General features: G+C 40.7%; 1 protein-coding gene across 6 annotated transcripts in view; it reads right to left on the minus strand.

The window, feature by feature from the left end:
• Positions 1-18306, minus strand: part of UTP18 (UTP18 small subunit processome component) — a 42402-nt gene that overhangs the window by 9384 nt on the left and 14712 nt on the right. For 4 of the 6 annotated variants that reach the window (XR_012008856.1, XM_072780013.1, XM_072780012.1 and 1 more), the window contains exons 6-10: positions 16756-16881; positions 16483-16657; positions 10848-10948; positions 10511-10601; positions 8413-8536 (exon numbers count right to left, since the gene is read on the minus strand). Coding sequence is in view for 4 of the 6 variants with exons in the window: in XM_072780013.1 (XP_072636114.1) it covers positions 8413-8536; positions 10511-10601; positions 10848-10948; positions 16483-16657; positions 16756-16881 (617 nt within the window). In the remaining 2 variants the exon portion in view is untranslated. Of the gene's footprint in view, positions 1-511; positions 682-8412; positions 8537-10510; positions 10602-10847; positions 10949-16482; positions 16658-16755; positions 16882-18306 lie in introns of all 6 variants that reach the window. The other 2 variants (XR_012008857.1, XM_072780016.1) reach the window with 2 other exon arrangements.

The following is an 18306-nucleotide window of genomic DNA, read 5'->3' on the forward strand; positions in this document are numbered from 1 at the left end:
TCGCGCCCTGGGCCAAAGGCAGGCGCTAAACCGCTGCGCCACCCAGGGATCCCTCTCTGCCTCTCTCTTTCTATGTCTCTCATGAATAAATAAAATCCTTAAAAAACATATTTGTTATGGACTGAATATCTATGCTCCACTAAAATTCCTATGATGAAACCTTAATTCCACCCTCCCTCCTTATTAGGGAGTGGGGCCTTTGGGAGGGAATTAGGTCATGATGGTGAAGCCCTCCTGAATGGGATTAGAGTCTTTACAAAAGTGACCCCAGAGGCTCTCTCCCTCTTTCCACGTGAGAACACAAAAAATCGACTGCCAGAACCCAATCATGCTGGCACCCCAACCTCAGACTCCCAGTCTCCAGAAATATGAGAAATACACTTCTGTTATTTATAAGCTAGTCTATGGGTCTTCATTACAGCAACCCAAATGGACTAAGACAAATTTCATCTTTTCCTTACCCATATTTTTAACTTTAACTTGGATCAAAATATCTACTCATTGTACTTACACCGAATGTCTTTTCTTACTGAACACTGATTTATGGCTAAATCCATCTTAATTAGGTACAAAAAGTTATAATCCATATGGCTCTCTTCTATATATCAATTTTAGATCAAATCTTACTATCATGAACTTTAAATAAAGGCCTGCTCATTCTTGCTTGACTGTTGCTTAAATCTGTGGGACAAAAATGGCACAAGTTAATCATTTTGATATATAGAAACTTATTTTAATAGTAGTATTTCTGCTAAAAGAATATAACTGATTCTGGGATGCCTGGATGGTGTAGTCGGTTGAGCATCTACTCTCAGTTTCAGCTCAGGTCATGAGATCGAGTCCCACTTTGGGCTCCAGGCTCCATGCTCTATGCAGAGTCTAACTGGGTTCCTCTCTCCCTGTCCCTCCTCTTCACCCTCGTGGACACTCTCTCTTTAAAATAAGTTTGTAGGGACACCTGGGTGGCTCCGTGCTGAGCGCCTACCTTCAGCTCAGGGCGTGATCCTGGGGTCCCAGGAAGGAGTCCCACATCGTGCTCCCTGCACAGAGCCTGCCTCCCCCCCCCGCCCCCACCTATATCTCTGCCTCTCTCTGTGTCTCATGAATAAATAAATAAAATCTTTTTTAAAAAATAAATGTTTAAATCTTAAAAAAATGGATATAAAAAATGGATATAAATAGATTCTAATGTCACTGACAGTGTTAGTATTTATTGAATGAGTACTGTATGTCCAACAGTACGTAATAAGGAATACAAAATATCAGAAGGAATTTATCCCAGAAAAAAAAATATCTGCATGAAACAGCCAAAAATATAAGAAAATATAATAAAGCACATTAAGCTCTGTATGTGAGCTATGTTCAGAGAAAGGAAAAATCAGTATGAGGTGAAGCTGGACCAGATGAAGCATAGTGGAAGACCCTGGACTCAAGCTGGACAAAACAAAATACCAGTATCATAGGTAAGGGGAAGAACAGAACAGAGAAATAAGCATGCTTACTAGCTTACCCCAGAACTCGTAACTAAAGAAGCAGACATGACTGTCATCCATCCACCCACAACCATAGCTGACTGAGCTAGAAACAAGTTCCTGAATCCCAGGTAGTCAATGTATTAGCAGAATAGCAACCACAGAGTGTCCTGGTACACAAAAACTTTCACAAAAAGGAATGATGGCAACAAGCCAAACCAATGTTTGTCTTATGAACTAGGACTAGGAACCAAGGTTGTGGTGCAAAAAAAGAAGAGCACAAAGAAATTAATATTATGAACAAAAGAAATTAATATTATTAACAAAAGAAATTATAAGGTAGAACAGTAGTTATTCAACCAGGGACAATTCCCCCAACCCCTAGCTAAGGGGGGCTAGGCGTCCCCCTAGCCACAGGTGTCATATAGAACTTAAACTGGCTGAACAAAGAATTCTTTTTCAAGACCAAAAAAGACCAAACTCTTGATTTTCTTCTCACTCTCAGTTACCTCCCTTCTCCAATGACTCTGGTCCCCAGGGTTCTACTTCCCACCTACCTCTAGCATCTCATTCACCTCATTTTCTCCTATGGACAAGACCACCTGTCTCCTATCCCATCCAAATCAGTGCCTTTACTCTCAGCCACACCACACTTCTGCTTGTGGGAATGAATGCACCTCTTTCAACATGCCACCTCCTCCCCGCTCATACTAAGACAAGTCCATTCTTCTGGCTACTCAGGCCTGGAACCCGAGAACATCCTGCTTCTCTCCCATCCCAATTCTCTAAGCGGCTATGACATACATCACAAACATCAATGCCTGTCTCTCTTGCGTTTGTTTGTTTTTTTTTAAGATTTTATTTATTTATTCATTAGAGACGGAGAGAGAGAGAGAGAGAGAGGGGCGGGGGGGAGAGAGACATAGGCAGAGGAAGAAGCAGGCCCCATGCAGGAAGCCGGATGTAGAACTTGATCCCAGAACCCCAGGATCACGCCACAAGCCAAAGGCAGACGCTCAACCGCTGAGCCACCCAGAGGCCCCTCTCCCGTGCTCTCATTCCCACTGTCCTCAGCGACAGCCCCACCAGGATTACTGCAACCACCTCAAAGCTCCCTGCACCTCTGCTGCTCCCCCTAAAGGCTGTCACAGGAATTGTCTACTTCAAACCCTCAAATTCAGATACAATCACGATTCTCCTCTACTTAAAAACCCTTGATACTTTCTCTTTCCACTCAATGTCATGTCCACAGTCTTCGACACAGGGTAAAACACCCCTACAAGTTCTCCCTCTCCTGTTTCCCTCTGTAGCCGAAGCCCTCAGAAGTCATCCCATCTGCACCCCACTCAGAATCTAAACCTGAATCGTCTCCCCTCCAGACCTTTCATTTCCACTACCTGCAATGCCTTTCTCTGAATCCTACCTGGCCCTCAAATGCTTAGCTCAAGTGCCAATACCTGCAAAAATACTTTTCCAGATGACGGTTAGGACAGCCTTCACCTGTTTCCTGCGCTCTTAAAAAACACTGTATCTCAACTGCAGACCTCATGAAGACTTGTCTATAAAGAGATACATGGATATACATCTGTCCTCACCACAGGACCAGAAATCATAAGATGGTGACACGCTGTTGTTCTTCTATCTCACAGTCCCTAGCTAAATGGTCAATGTTTTTAGCAATGAAAAAAACAAGGCAGAAACACAACATTCAATAAAACAGGTTTTCCCGGCACTGTGAAACATACATGTCCTGAAGATTTTCCTGGCACTGTAAAACATATATGGCCTGAAAATTCTCTACATGAACTAAAATGAAACCCATTTTATATATTCAATGAGAGTGCTAAAATTAAAGGACAATTGGGACGCCTGGGTGGCTCAGCAGTTTAGCGCCTCCCTTCTGCCCAAGGTGTGATCCTGGAGTCCCAGGATTGAGTCCCACATCAGGCTCCCTGCATGGAGCCTGCTTCTCCTTCTGCCTAAGTCTCTGCCTCTCCCTGTGTCTCTCATGAATAAATAAATTAAATCTTTTGTAAAAAATTAATTTTTGGGGGATCCCTGGGTGGCGCAGCAGTTTGGCGCCTGCCTTTGGCCCAGGGCGCGGTCCTGGAGACCTGGGATCAAATCCCACATCGGGCTCCTGGTGCATGGAGCCTGCTTCTCCCTCTGCCTATGTCTCTGCCTCTCTCTCTCTCTGTGTGTGACTATCATAAATAAATAAAAATTTTAAAAAATTTTAATTTTTTGATAGAACAATTAATTCTGGGCCCTAAATCCTAATGAATTTCATATTTTTCTATAGCCCTGAATTATCCAGTATTTTCTGAACATAAAATCAAAATATTTGATCGAGGTTGGCAGTGTGGAAAGAACACAGAACTGGGAATGAGACAACCTGAGTTCCAGACCTGGCTCTGCCAATAATCAGTTTAATGATTAACAACCAATGAAAAAAGTTAAATTAACCAACTCTTAGACCTCTTTATCAACAAAGTGTGATTCAACACACCTTCCTATGATAATGAAATGCTCTGTATCTGCACTGTCCAAGATGAGAAGCCACTACATGCATGCAGCTACTGAACACTTTAAATGTGGTACTGGCCACTGTGATGGACATGCAGGATTAGACTAAGATGCCATCTGGACACAAACAAGGGAGGGAACAGAAACAGGACAGTAACGAGAATAAACGAATACTGAAAATATCCTACAGCACAAAGATGAAAGAGACACTTGTTCATTAGCTTTAAGTTCCAGAAGACTAGTTCTCATATTTTCCAAACCCAGAAAGGTTACTGATATCACAAAAATCCTGAAGCAAAGTCTTAAGCTAAGGATTTAAAATCCAGATTTAAGTAGAAGAAATAGCAATCCAAGGTACATTTAGAGATAAAAAAAGAAAGCTATGTAAAAGCTGAAACAGAATAGTTGAAGCAGATTTTCCAAAGGGATTATATACATGGTACAAAAGGATTCATACTCAAGACAAACTATAAACTGTCTTTGCTTCTTATAAGATTTCTTAATCTACAAAACTCCTAGTAAACTGCCTTTACTTTTTTTTTTTAAGATTGTATTTATTCATGAGAGACACAGAGAGAGAGGCAGAGACATAAGAAGAGGGAGACTCAGACTCCCTGATGTGGGACTCTATCCCAGGACCCTTGGATCATGACCTGAGCCAAAGGCAGAGGCTCAACCAATGAGCAACCCAGACGTCCCGCCTGTACATATGTAAACACAAATGCAGAAAGGTATAGCTTCAAAACAGGCAGCAGAGTCATTAAGAGTTCGGGCTTTGCAGCCAGACTATTTGGGTTGTAACTGCTGGCTCTACCTCTTACTCTCTGTGTAACATTAACCAAGTTACTTAACTCACAATGCCTCAGCCCCCCAACCTGTAAAATGGAGATAATAGTACCCATATTGTGAAGTAGGAAATGAGACTTAATTTATATATGAAAAATATATAGATACACCCATACACATATATAGTTAATATACACACACATATGTACATATAGTTATACAAGAAAAACAGTCCTTGGCACATGGTAAATGATGGGAAAAAATTTGCTGATAAGTCTTTCCATTGTAATTATTAATCAAAGTTTGAAACTATTTAGATGGGAACAATAAAGGCAATTTTATTTATTTTTTTCTAAAGATTTTATCTGAGAGTGAACACACGAGCGAGGGGAGCGGTGGAGGGAGAGGGAGAAGCAGACTCCCTATGGAGCAGGAAGCCCAATGTGGGGCTCGATTCTAGGACCCTGGGATCATGAGCTGAGCCAAAGGCAGCCACTTAATTGACTAAGCCACCAGGAGCCCTAAAAAGGCTATTTTAATTTGTGTATTTATAAGGAGCTGATAAAGGCTAGAGCCAACAAATCTCAAATCACCTGATAGAACTTTGATCTGAAAATGCAAAAATAGATACTTCTATGGCATTGACCTAAAGTTCTCAAAATGCAAAGACCCCAAAGTGGTTTGTAGCTTGCACCCCTAGTAAAGACAGGAGGCTAAGCTAGTGATTTGTGGCATGGCTGCAGGATGAGACATTCCCAACTTCCTCACTGTCAGCAGAGAAAATAAAACAAAATAAAGGAGACTCACTCAGTCACCTTATAAGGATATCTGAATTTGGTAAGCTACCTTCTGAGGTCAGAGGGGCCTCTGCACACAAAGGGCTATCACACACAAGACAGAATATGCCATGTCTCAATTCCTTTTCATTCTTCAATATACAGTGCTTTGCACCTAGTAGACATTCACATGTCTTTCTTTTTAATGACTGACTTCCAGACCAGCTAGGAAGTCACAGAACAAGACACCCTATTGCACTTACAGAAGATGCAGCAAAGGTATGACCTAACTACAGATTCCACCCAGTGGAGTGAGAGAGGTACTGCACCTGAAAAAGTGAGACTACAGGGTTCTAGGCCCTACTCTGTCAATGATTTCAGTGGTCTCCTAGAGAACACTTCAGAGCATCAGTCCCTATCCACAGAATGAAGGTAGGCCAGACATTTCCCAAGTACACTCTAACACTGATGTTGCATAAATTAATATGAACACTTTATAAAAGCATATTGCAATCCTTACATTAACAAATGACATAAAAAACAACGTAAGTAGGGGCAGCCCGGGTGGCTCAGCGGTTTAGCGCCGCCTTCAGCCCAGGGTGTGATCCTAGAGACCCGGGATCGAGTCCCAAGTCGGGCTCCCTGCATGGAGCCTGCTTCTCCCCTCTGCCTGTGTCTCTGCCTCTCTCTCTCTGTGTCTGTCATGAATAAATAAACAAAATCTTTAAAAAAAAAAAAAAAAAAAAACAGAAGTGGAACTATTTACAATCTTAGTTTCCCTATCGCCCTATCAGAGCTAAAACCGCATTCAAAGCATCTACCTTATGTCAGGACACTGAATGAGAAGAATTAACAGATACAAAACAGAGGAGTTTTTAGACCAAAGGAGTCAATTCCTAACAGCAGAGGCCTAGAGAGAGGGGTTTCAGGGCAGTACTACGAGGAGGAGGGCAAAGAGGGCAGCAGAGGGAAGAGAGAGGAGAAGCAAGGCACTGACAGAAGAAAGGGGAAGGGGAGAGAAAGGGAGCCAGCACCAGCCAGTGGGGTTCAGCTACTCCTGCCTCTGGCTTCTCCACTCCTCGCTACCTCTCTAATAACCTCAGAAATTCCTCTAACAAGGTTAAGGCCTTTCTCTACAGGTATAACAATAAAAACCTAATAATGGTCTTTGACCAAGAACATCAGAATTCTATTACACTGAGGACAAATAAATCAAATGAGTTTAAACTAGTATTAGATTCTTTCCTTTTTGGGCTCTTCAAAGGGTCCAATGAATAAAATAATAAAAGTAATTCAAAAAAGAGAGGCAAGGACCAGAAAACTAACTTCACAAATTTAAGTGAAGGTCATTTGGGGGCAATTCTGCTTAAAATTATTTAAAATTAGTTTCAACATCAGCTTTCATTTTAAAGGAGCTTTACTCCCAGAAGTTCTGCTAACCATGGACTACTGCCATCATGCACACACTGGGCAAATGCTGGGCTCACATGGGGGCATCCCTCCCTATAGGTCTGTAGTAGGTGTGGTGACTAGAGAGAACATAGGACAGGAAGGGGCCTTTGTCAAGGCCTTTATTTGGACCTGGTCTCCAAGCTCCACAGCCTGGTTTTACCTTCTTTCCCACTCCCACCCCATGCCCCAAAGGTAGTAGGTGACCAATTTTCAAATGGTGGTGGGGATGTTTACAAGGATTTGTCCCAATTTTAACCTGAAGGAGGGAATGAAGAAAGCATATGCCATACTAACAGATGGCAAGACCCACTTCATCTCTCACCCAGGGAGATTTGACTGAAGTTGTGTACACACTAAGAAAGTCATAAAAATCCACTGTCAGAAGATCTAAAGTTTCAGGTGATGAGTGGCTTGGAAAATAAGATAATCAGAAATCCAGGTAAGTCTCCAATGCCCCCTCGCCCCATGCATCTTTAGAATCAAACAGGAGTGGGCACCTGGATGACTCAGTAGCTGAGCCTCTGCCTTCGGTTCAGGTTGTGATCCCGGGGTCCTGTCCTGGGATTGAGTCCTGCATCAGGCTCTCTGTGGGAAGCCTGCTTCTCCCTCTTCCTATGTTTCTGCCTCTCTCTCTCTCTCTCTCTCTCTCTCTGTGTGTCTCTCATGAGTAAATAAAATAAAAATACTAAAAAAAAGAATCAAGTAGGAGAATAGAGCCATCTTTCCACTAGTGTAACAACCATTTCTTTCCAGTAACAACACAGTAACATGTTCTAGATAATATTTTCAAAGTTTCTACAATATTAACAAACAGTATTTCTTAGCAACATGTTTGATTTATACCACTAGCCAAAGAAAAAAGTGCTTTAAGTATCTTTGAAACTTAAACCTAAAGTTTAACTTATTGTTTCCTTATCAATGGCAAGAAACCAAAAGAGTAATAAGAAAACCTGATGTGATTAAATGAATATTTCAAATATAAGAAAAAATACAGGGATCCCTGGGTGGCGCAGCGGTTTGGCGCCTGCCTTTGGCCCAGGGCACGATCCTGGAGACCCAGGATCGAGTCCCACGTCGGGCTCCCGGTGCATGGAGCCTGCTTCTCTCTCTGCCTGTGTCTCTCTGGCTCTCTCTCTATCATAAATAAATAAAAATTTAAAAAAAAAGAAAAAATACAATGATATAAAGCAGTCCAGTATTTCTTTGTCAAAGAGCTGATAAGCCACCATTAACATTATTAAACATTGCATTAAGAGGTGCAAAAGACCTGGGTGTACTGATTTTTATTACTGAACAGTTTATAAATAGAACTACTTAAGCACTATCTAGTGTATTTAATTCTTTAATATTTTTCCACTAGCACAACATGATTAAGGTTACAAGAACCTCTCTTTACTTACCCACAAGCCACATACTGTCCATTCCTAGATGTGGCAATGCTTAATCCATATAAACTGCCTTCATCAACGAATCTATTAAGGCACTTTCTAGAGTTCACATCCCAAACATAAACTTCCCCATCACCTGAATTAAAGAGCCAAAAAAGAGTTTGGTTAATTTTGTTTTTAAGTTGAAAGCCAACTGAGCTGACCATCCTCAGCCCCTCTTCAATAGTACAAAGGGGCTAGAAACAAAAACTCACTATAAATATCCTACACCTAGAAAACTGGCCTAAAAATATTTCTGATATACATTCCCACATCTAGAAAACTACATTCTAACTAGCTATCTAAAAATAGTACCTTTAAGTTTAGAGTGAAAATCACTCTAAACTGAGTTTCAGCTCAGGTCATGAGCTCAGGGTCCTGGGATAGAGCCCCTTGTTGGGAAATCCTTGCTCAGCAGGGGGTCTGCTTCCCCCTCCCGCACTAGTGCACTCTCTAAAATAAATAAATCTGTAAAAAACAAACAAACAAACAAAAAAACCCAAAACAACTTTTTAAGCCAGTTATAAAATAAATCATGGAGACAATATATAATATGGTGAACTACAGTTAACAACACAGTAGAGCATATTTGTTTTTTTTTTTAAGATTTATTTATTCATGAGAGACACAGAGAGAGAGGCAGAGACACAGGCAGAGGGAGAAGCAGGCACCATGCAGGGAGCCCGACGTGGGACTCGATCCCAGGACTCCAGGATCATGCCCTGGGCCGAAGGCAGGCACTAAACCACTGAGCTACCCAGGCGTCCCAGTAGAGCATATTTGAAAGTTGCTAAGAGAGACGTTATAAGTTCTCATCACAAGAAAAAAAATTGTAACTGTGCGGTGACAGATGATATCTAGACTTATTGTGATCATTTGCAATATATACAAACATTTAATCACTGTTGTGACTTAATATATGTCAATTATACCTCAAAAAAAGCCCCTAATGCTATGTTATCAGGTGCTATTAGCTGAAGTATAGCAAAAATTATGCTAAAGAGCCCCACAGATATTGAAGAATAGTACTCACAGGTAGAACCACTCTGATGCCTCCCACTACCAAGCAGCATGAACTACACTAAGATTATGATGGCCCCAAGATCCTACAGTTAAGGGACTAAGAGTCCAAGGCGGCACAGGACACAGGCAAAGAGCAGAAAAGTGCCAGATTGGAGACTGCCAAGAGTGAGAAATAGTTGGTCAACTGCACCACAAGAAGTCAGAGGGTTAGATCTGAATTGTCTTCCGTCAATAATGAAGAACATTCAAAACGTTATCCAAGTGAAGACATACTTCTAAAAGAAAAAGGATGATGATTCCAAGTAACTTTCAAAAACAAAGTCTGAAAATGAATCATCTTTTAAATAAGTATTTTCTTTCCATCTTTTCCCTAAACATGGTAACATGGTTAAACAGTTAGCTCTTCACTATTACTAGTTAGTAAATAATAAGGCAAATGGCAATGACAAATTATTTATTTTTAAATTTATTTATTGATGAGAGACAGAGACAGAGAGAGAGAGAGAGAGAGAGAGGGGCAGAGACACAGGCAGAGGGAGAAGCAGGCTCCATGCAAGGAGCTGACGTGGGACTTGATCCCAGGTCTCCAGGATCACACCCTGGGCTGAAGGCAGCACTAAACCGCTGAGCCACCCGGGCTGCCCGGCAATGACAAATTCTAAAATTAAAAATGACTTTCTAACTAACACAAAAGTCTAAAATCAAACACTGTTTTTGGTTAAATCTGAAATATAAACACATCCAAAGCCTTTAAGAAAAACTTTAGGGAGATCCCTGGGTGGCACAGCGGTTTGGTGCCTGCCTTTGGCCCAGGGCACGATCCTGGAGACCCGGGATCGAGTCCCACGTCGGGCTCCCGGTGCATGGAGCCTGCTTCTCCCTCTGCCTGTGTCTCTGCCTCTCTCTCTGTGTGACTATCATAAATAAATAAATAAATAAATAAATAAATAAATAAATAAATAAATAAATAAATAAATAAATAAATAAATAAATAAAATTTTAAAAAAAAGGAAAAGAAAAGCTTTAGATGATCATGTCATTAACTTACCTGAAGAGGCATATACTTTCTTGCTATCTGAAGAGAATGTGGACGCTGCAACCCTCCCATTAATTTTCATGCTACCAATCAATTCTTTAGTCTGGAAGAATAACAAATATTACTTATCAAAATGCTAAGAGGTGCATGGAAGAATCACACTGGCTCAGTGGGATTCGTAGTACCTACTCAGCTGTGTTTGTCCCTACACTCGGAAGCTCTTCCCAAGTCCCACTGTGCCCCTCTGCTTAAGATGCAGATTTCAGGACACTGTGAGTTATGGTTCAAAGACTATCCCTACACTAAAATCTTATCCTAAAAGAACAAGCAACCACTAATAATGGTTCACCTTCATCGACAACAAATGAAGATATCCAGCAACACCGTTTATCAGCAAGAAGGACCCATCTGGAGAGACTTCAAAGCTCCTCACTAGCTTCTCTTTCAAACCTAAGAGAGGAGACAAATCAATAAGAATTAATATGTTGGTTTTTTTAAGGATTTTATTTATTTATTCATGAGAGAGACAGAGAGGGGCAAAGACATAGGTAGAGGGAGAAGCAAGCTCCCAGTGGGAAGCATGATGCAGGACTCAATCCCAGGACCCCGGGATCCCAGGAGCCAAAGGCGGAGGCTCACCCACTGAGCCACCTAGGCATCCCTAATATGGTTTTCTGTAACATTATCATTCACTGGCAATTGAGAATTTCTTTTAAAACATCTAAATGCCTCAAACTAAACCAAAAGTAGGCTCACACTGAGTGAGTCTGACCCAAATAAAGGTCATTACAAAGTGCTTACTCTTCTTCTCTGTCTTGGTTAACATTCACCATTTGAACTGCAGCCAGAGATTCAGCTCTCCGAATAGTAAACGTACCAACTAATTTTCCAAATGTAAATGGTGATATCTGTAATTAACTAAAAGGATAAATTATACTTCTTTGTCACAAAGTTCATTTACCAGGAGGGAAATATACAGCCATGAGAGACAGCTAAAACACAGTAACATACTGTAACTAGTTGCTGACTACCAACTAAACAGCCCATGATGAAGCAGTCTAGTCTTAACTAGGTAGAGGCAAAAAGGAAAAACTAAATAAACAAATAAGAAAGGAAAAAAAGAAAACCACAAAGTGTCAATGTATTCAAGAGTTGATTAGCTTCCGAAAATGTGACTTGTATAACCTAATCACATGAGCTAAGTATAGAGAGTATTGATTTGCTTAATTACAAAGGGACATACTCTTTTTTCCATGCCTAAAAGGCTCATACTGACCATACCGAAGACTCTATCAAGATGACTTAGTGAGCAAACTTAACTCATTAAAAAATTGTCTAATAGAAAGGATACATAAATAGGTACAACTGGCTACCTCTAGGGAAGGGAAGCAGGTGGCCAGGGAGACAGACCAGGGGAAACTTTTCACTCTTCACCCTTTTTTATGTACTGGATTTTTGCACCAAATGAATGCACTGCTTGATCAAAAAGTATTATTTCAAAAAATGTTTAAGTTGCTAAGTTAATATAGTCATCAGAATAAATACATTTAGAAAAATCTAGTGAAGAACCCTTGTTCCTCTACAGGAAAATGCTAGTTAAGGCTCCCACAGACGATCTTTTATCCTATTAACAGTTTTTGTCTAAATGGTTCAAAAATCCTACAAAACTGGGCCTCCCACTCTAGTGCTGCCCCAGGGACTATACCCTAGGTCTCTTGATGGAAATCAATCCAGATAAAATTTTCAATTACTGGGGTTACTCCTCCACTATGAATCTATTCCATCTAGGATAATTTTCATCCCCCACTCTGGTCAAAATTTACATTCTGACTACAGTATACAGAAACAGCTCCAAACAAAAGGAAAATCCCATCACATGATGAAGCAGGGAAGGGAGGCTAGTTCCAGCAGTGTAGAGCTGGAAACTCCTCCAGACCAAATCTTACTGACACAGAAGAAATATGAGAACTAAATGGCCTACAGCTGGGGACCACCACACCCACAGAGGAATACGGACTGCACATGTATCATGAGAGCCACAGGGAACAAAGTTCTCTCATACTGGGCAGAGACAGACCTGGTGTGGCAGCAAAAGGCAAAGTGCCAAAGGGCTCATTACACAGTGCCTGCTCTCTGCCCACAGCTGGCTAAAAGACCTTATGCCTGAGTAAGCTTGTTGTTCTGAGGGAACTCAAGAAAGGGGGAGGGGGGGTCTTTCAGAAGTAAACACTAGACTTGCAGCAAATTAAGTCTGGTAGTTGATTTAGCAATTAATTGAAAAAAAAAAAAATAAGATAACAGTATTTTCATCCAAAACTTACAGCATACCAGTTATACGTATATAGCATTTTACTTTTAACCTCGCAAAAAGTGGTAATAAATGCTAATATCAACATTTTAATTACTTTTAACAAACGCTGAATCTGGGATCCCTGGGTGGCGCAGCGGTTTGGCGCCTGCCTTTGGCCCAGGGCGCGATCCTGGAGACCCAGGATCGAATCCCACGTCGGGCTCCCGGTGCATGGAGCCTGCTTCTCCCTCTGCCTGTGTCTCTGCCTCTCTCTCTCTGTGTGTGTGACTATCATAAATAAATAAAAATTAAAAAAAAAAAAACAAACGCTGAATCTTCCAAAATAGGAACCAGATAAAATATGTATGACCTTGCCAAAGAAAATATAATGCTTTAAAGATACCAGATATGGACATGTGGGTGGTTCAGTGATTGAGCATCTGCCTTTGGCCCAGGTTGTGATCCCAGGGTCTGGGGACCAAGCTCCACATTGGGCTCCTTGTGAGGAGCCTGCTTCTTCCTCTGCCTGTGTCTCTGCCTCTCTCTCTGTGTCTCTTATGAATAAACAAAAAATCTTTTAAAAATAAAAATAAATAAAATAAAGACACCAGATAGAAATCTTTTTACAGATCTGTGAATGAGATTTTTAGGTCAACTAATGAACAAGTGATAAGAAAAAGAATGGCCAATTTAATCATAATAGTGCCAAATTCCGTAAGATGGAAAGTGGACTGTGATGGGACAGATTATATGTTACTCCTAAAATGGTGGCAATTACTTACTGCTAACTGAGCACTTACCATGTGGTTGTACTCATGGTAAAAATTTTCTCTTTTGAATAAAGTGATGGTTACCAGAAGGAAGGGGAGTCGAGGGATGGGGGAATGGGTTAACTAGGTGATGGGGATTAAGGCGTGTACTTGTGATAAGCACCAGGTGATGTATGGAAGTGCTGAATCACTATATTGTACACTTGAAACAGAACACTGTATGCTAACTGGAATTAAAATAAAAACTAGAAAAATAAAACTAAAAAAAAATTTTTTTAATTTTTTAAAGATTATGTATTTATTCATGATAGAAAGAGAGAGACAGACAGAGGCAGAGACACAGGCAGAGAGAGAAGGAGGACCCATGCAGGGAGCTCAATGCGATACTTGATCCTGGGTGTCCAAGATAAGGTCCTGGGCTGAAGGCGGCGCTAAACCACTGAGCCACCCGAGCTGCCCTAAATTTACCTTTTTTAATATTTAGGACCCTCAGCTTTATACAAAGAGAAAACTGAAGCTCCGACATTACCACACCTTTGAGTATTATGCTTATAATCAAAATGGCTGCCTGACCAACTAATTTAATTCCCAAATGGTCAGATTCCTCATGTGTTTACCTAGAACAAGATCTCTCTTAAGAACTGTCCCTCTAGAAAAAAAAAGAAAAAAAAGAAAGAAAGAAAGAAAAGAAAGAATTGTCCTTCTAGGGACATCTGAGCGGCTTAGTGGTGAGTGTTTGCCTTTGGCTGAGGGCATGATCCTGCAGTCCCAGGATGGAGTCCCACATCGGGCTCCCTGCATGGAGCTTGCTTCTCCTTCTGCCTGTGTCTCTGCCTCTCTCTCTGTGTCTATCTCATGAATGAATAAATAAACAAATAATCTTTTTAAAAAATTGTCCTTCTAAATAATATAACAGAAACTGCTTCTGGACTAGTTTGAACTAGTAATCTGGGGTGCTCAACCTTTTTGTGTCAGTCTAGTGAAACATATGGTCCCCTTCTTGTTGTTCAAAAACTTTCTTAACTGAAGGACATGCTAAACCTCAGTTATAGGTTAGTAAAAATAAAGATGTAATATTCTTCTCAACTGACTTCACAGACCTCTAAATTCTATCAGAGAATTTTGAGTCCCTGGACCCCATATTATGAGCACCATCGGGTTAATGGAACAAACCATCAATTCAGAATTCTTTAGAATCCATCAATTCTGTATTCATTTTTTAAATTTACATTTAAGACAAATTTACATATGTATACGTTTGCATATTCTAACCAGTCAGCAATTTCTCCCTCCATCCTAACGTCCTTCATTAATTTGAGTCATTTATAGTGTTTTATAAGACTGAAAATAGTGTTCAACAACCAACCCACAAAAGGAAATACACTTAACTTTATCATTATCATCATTATTGCCAAGCTATGCTTATAGAGGAAAGAATAAGAGAGGAAATACTGAGAGGGAAAGGCAAATGCCACGTCTCAGAATAAACTAGCAATTAGATCCACACTCCTGCGTACCAGCAGATTCCATGGTAAACATCACTAACTGTATCTTGGCCAACCCCGGGTTTTGCTATTCACAAAAGGATGGAAGGCAAGGATGGAAAAAACCCTGTACCTTTTCATTTAGAAGAACAGAACGTGAAAAAAGTTAACAACTATATGCTGTTTTCTGCTTCAATACGGGTAGACTGGTTAAGCCTTTTCAACTCAAAGTGAGGTCAGCATCACCTAAGTGCTTGTTAAAAATACAGAATCAGGCCCACTTCACACCTAGAGAATCAGTCTGTGCTTTAACCAGATCCCCAGGTGATTCATATGCACATTACTGAGAAGCACGGGGTTAAAACATGCTTCAACTAAGAACCCACATGGAAAGTATCACCAAGTGTCAGGGAACACAGAAAACAGAAGACTGGAAACACTGAAAAGAAACACCATAAATGTTTCTGAAGTTGGTCTCATTCACTTTGAACAGTTAGAAAAAAAAGCTGTAAAGAGCTACCCTTGTCCTTTACAGCCCCAAACATACCTACAGTGTAACAGGGAAACTCCAGGAAGCCAGAGCATCATTAACGCCACCTCCCAACACTTACAATGCTAACCCAGCCAACCTCACTATAAGGGCCTAGGTTCACATAGGGTTCATAAAGGTGTCACTGGATTTTGTGGTGATATGCGGAGGGGAAGAATGGGAAGAGTAGAAGAAGATACATTTTCACCTAATAAAAATATTTTTTAAAATAGTCTTTAAAATACATTATGATGTCCAAAAGCAACGCTTACTTCCTTTAAATGTAAACCAAAACTCTATTATAACACACACGAGAGGAACAAGAGAGAACCCAAATTTCCTGAAGACCAGAGAGGTGAAATACTTTGAGGACTTGGGACTCAAGTCTTCTAGCTCTCAAGCTCTTGCTGCTGCATCAACTGCTAATTTTACAGCCAAGCATTTCCAGTTGCTTTTCTGCTCTAGGAGAAAAAAATTCCAATTTTCCCATAAGCACTCAATAAAAAGTTCACTACTTTCATTTGGATGTGTTATCTCAACACAATGACATACCCTGAATGCTAAAACTAAAGATACTCTCATTTTTAAGAATCCAATGGGGGGTGGGGGGGGTGGGCAGCCCCGGTGGCGCAGCGGTTTAGCGCCGCCTGCAGCCCACGGCATGATCTGGAGACCCTGGATCGAGTCCCACGTCAGGCTCTCTGCATAGAGCCTGCTTCTCCCTCTGCCTGTGTCTCTGCCTCTCTCTCTCTCTGCATCTCTATGAATAAATAAAAATCTTTAAAAAAAAAAAAAAAGAGAAAAAAGAATCCAATGGGGGGAAAGTGGTTGTAAACACTGTTAAATTGAACTCAGCTGTGGGGCTGGCAGGGAAGAGGGGTGATCAGCTGCATGTGCAAGAGAAACCTTACCTCTCACTTGATGCACAGGAATTAACTTTCCAGCCAGCATATCATAGACATAAAGAACCTTGCTGTGGATACTCGTGGCTAAAACCTCTTCTCCATTAGCACTAAAACAAGCCTTATAGATTGGAAACTTTTCCAAATAGATGCTCTGGATTTTAGGATTTGTTCTTCCATCAACCTATAAGGAAATGCAAACATTCCTTTTGGTTATTTCCTAGACTCTATATCCTGGGAGTAAATACTACTGACTATAAGTTTTAATTTAAAAATGCATACCTGAAACAGCGATACAGCATTATCTAGTGCAGCAACCATCACAACCTGAGCACGAGGATGGAACTGCACAGAGGAAATCCTAGCAGTAGTGGGACGTTCCGCATTAGCATGCTGACAGTTCTTTATCTATAGAAAAATAAACCTAGAATTTAATCACTACAAATGGGTTAACATTATTTTTTTTAAATCATAAAGAAAAGACATAACACAGCTCATGATGCAGAAGACAGGGCACTGGAGGGGTGCCTGGGTGGCTCAGTTAAGCAGTTGCCTTTGGCTTAGGTCATGATTTCAGGGTCCAGGGATCGAGCCCCCTTATCAGGCTCCCTGCTCAGTGGGCAGCCTGTTTCTCCCTCTTCCTTTGCCCCTCCCCCTGCTTGTGCTCCCTCTCAGACAGATAGATAAAATCTTAAAAAAAAGTGCACTGGAAAGGTAACCAGAAGACCACAGCTCTGCTACCAACTAGCAAGTCATTTTACTATACAATAATCCATTTTTACCTTCTTTCAAATGAAGGGATGAAATCGTTAAGGTCTTAGAGCATCAGGATACAGTCATTTTCTCATGATACACCCATATAAATTACGATACTCTGACTTCCAGAAATTTTTTACTTAAAACTGCTACTTTAGCATCTTTACATTCATGGAACAAAATAAGAGGTACTACATAATTATCCCCGTGGTTCTGTGGTTGGCATGCATAGCTTATGTTCTCCCCATAGAACACATGGCTCCTAGTTTAAAGCAATGATGACCTCATACATCTAGGCTATTTTCAGCTATTTCTTGGTTTTTGTGGGTTATTCTCTATATATTAAAACTTCAATTATATCAGGTGCCTAAGTGGCTCAGTTAGGCGTCTGCCTTCGGCTCAGGTCATGATCGCAAGGTCCTGGGATTGAGCTGTGTGTTGAGTTCCCTGCTCATCAGGAAGCCTGCCTCTCCCTTTCCCTCTGCCTCTCTCCTTGCTTGTGTGCTTTCTTTCTCTGTGAAATAAGTAAATAAAAAAATTTTCAAAACAAATAAAAATTAAAAATTACACAAAAGATAAAGTGAGTACTATGTGTATATTTCGTTTGTAACAAATGGAGTTAGAGTTTTATGGTAACTGCAATTTTGGGGAAATGAATTTACCCTATGAAGGGCTGAGTAAACTACCTTCATAAGGTAAAGGAAGCACAAATACTGTCTCCCAGTAATTTGTCATAATAGGGTTCCCTCCCCCATCTAAAGCATGCCACCATTTTATAATGGGGAAAAAAATGTATGTCAGAGAGAGATCTAATTATTTAACAGACATTTAACTGAAGCACTATGTTGGGCAGGCACTTGGTTACCACAATGAACAAGTTAGATACAGTGATGAGAAAGAAAGTAACTAGTGTGGACCACTTACACAAGATAGTCAGGAAGGACCTAAGTGTCATTTGAGGGGAAAGGTACCAATGGGCTGGCCATTAACAATGCCTGACAGACAGACAGGCAGGACAAAGAGCAAAAGTTCTAAGGCGAGAAAGGACTCAACATGTTTAAGAAACAGAAAGAAGAC

Source organism: Canis lupus, chromosome 16 (genome assembly GCF_048164855.1).
Source record: "Canis lupus baileyi chromosome 16, mCanLup2.hap1, whole genome shotgun sequence".
Taxonomy (NCBI): Eukaryota; Metazoa; Chordata; class Mammalia; order Carnivora; family Canidae; genus Canis; species Canis lupus.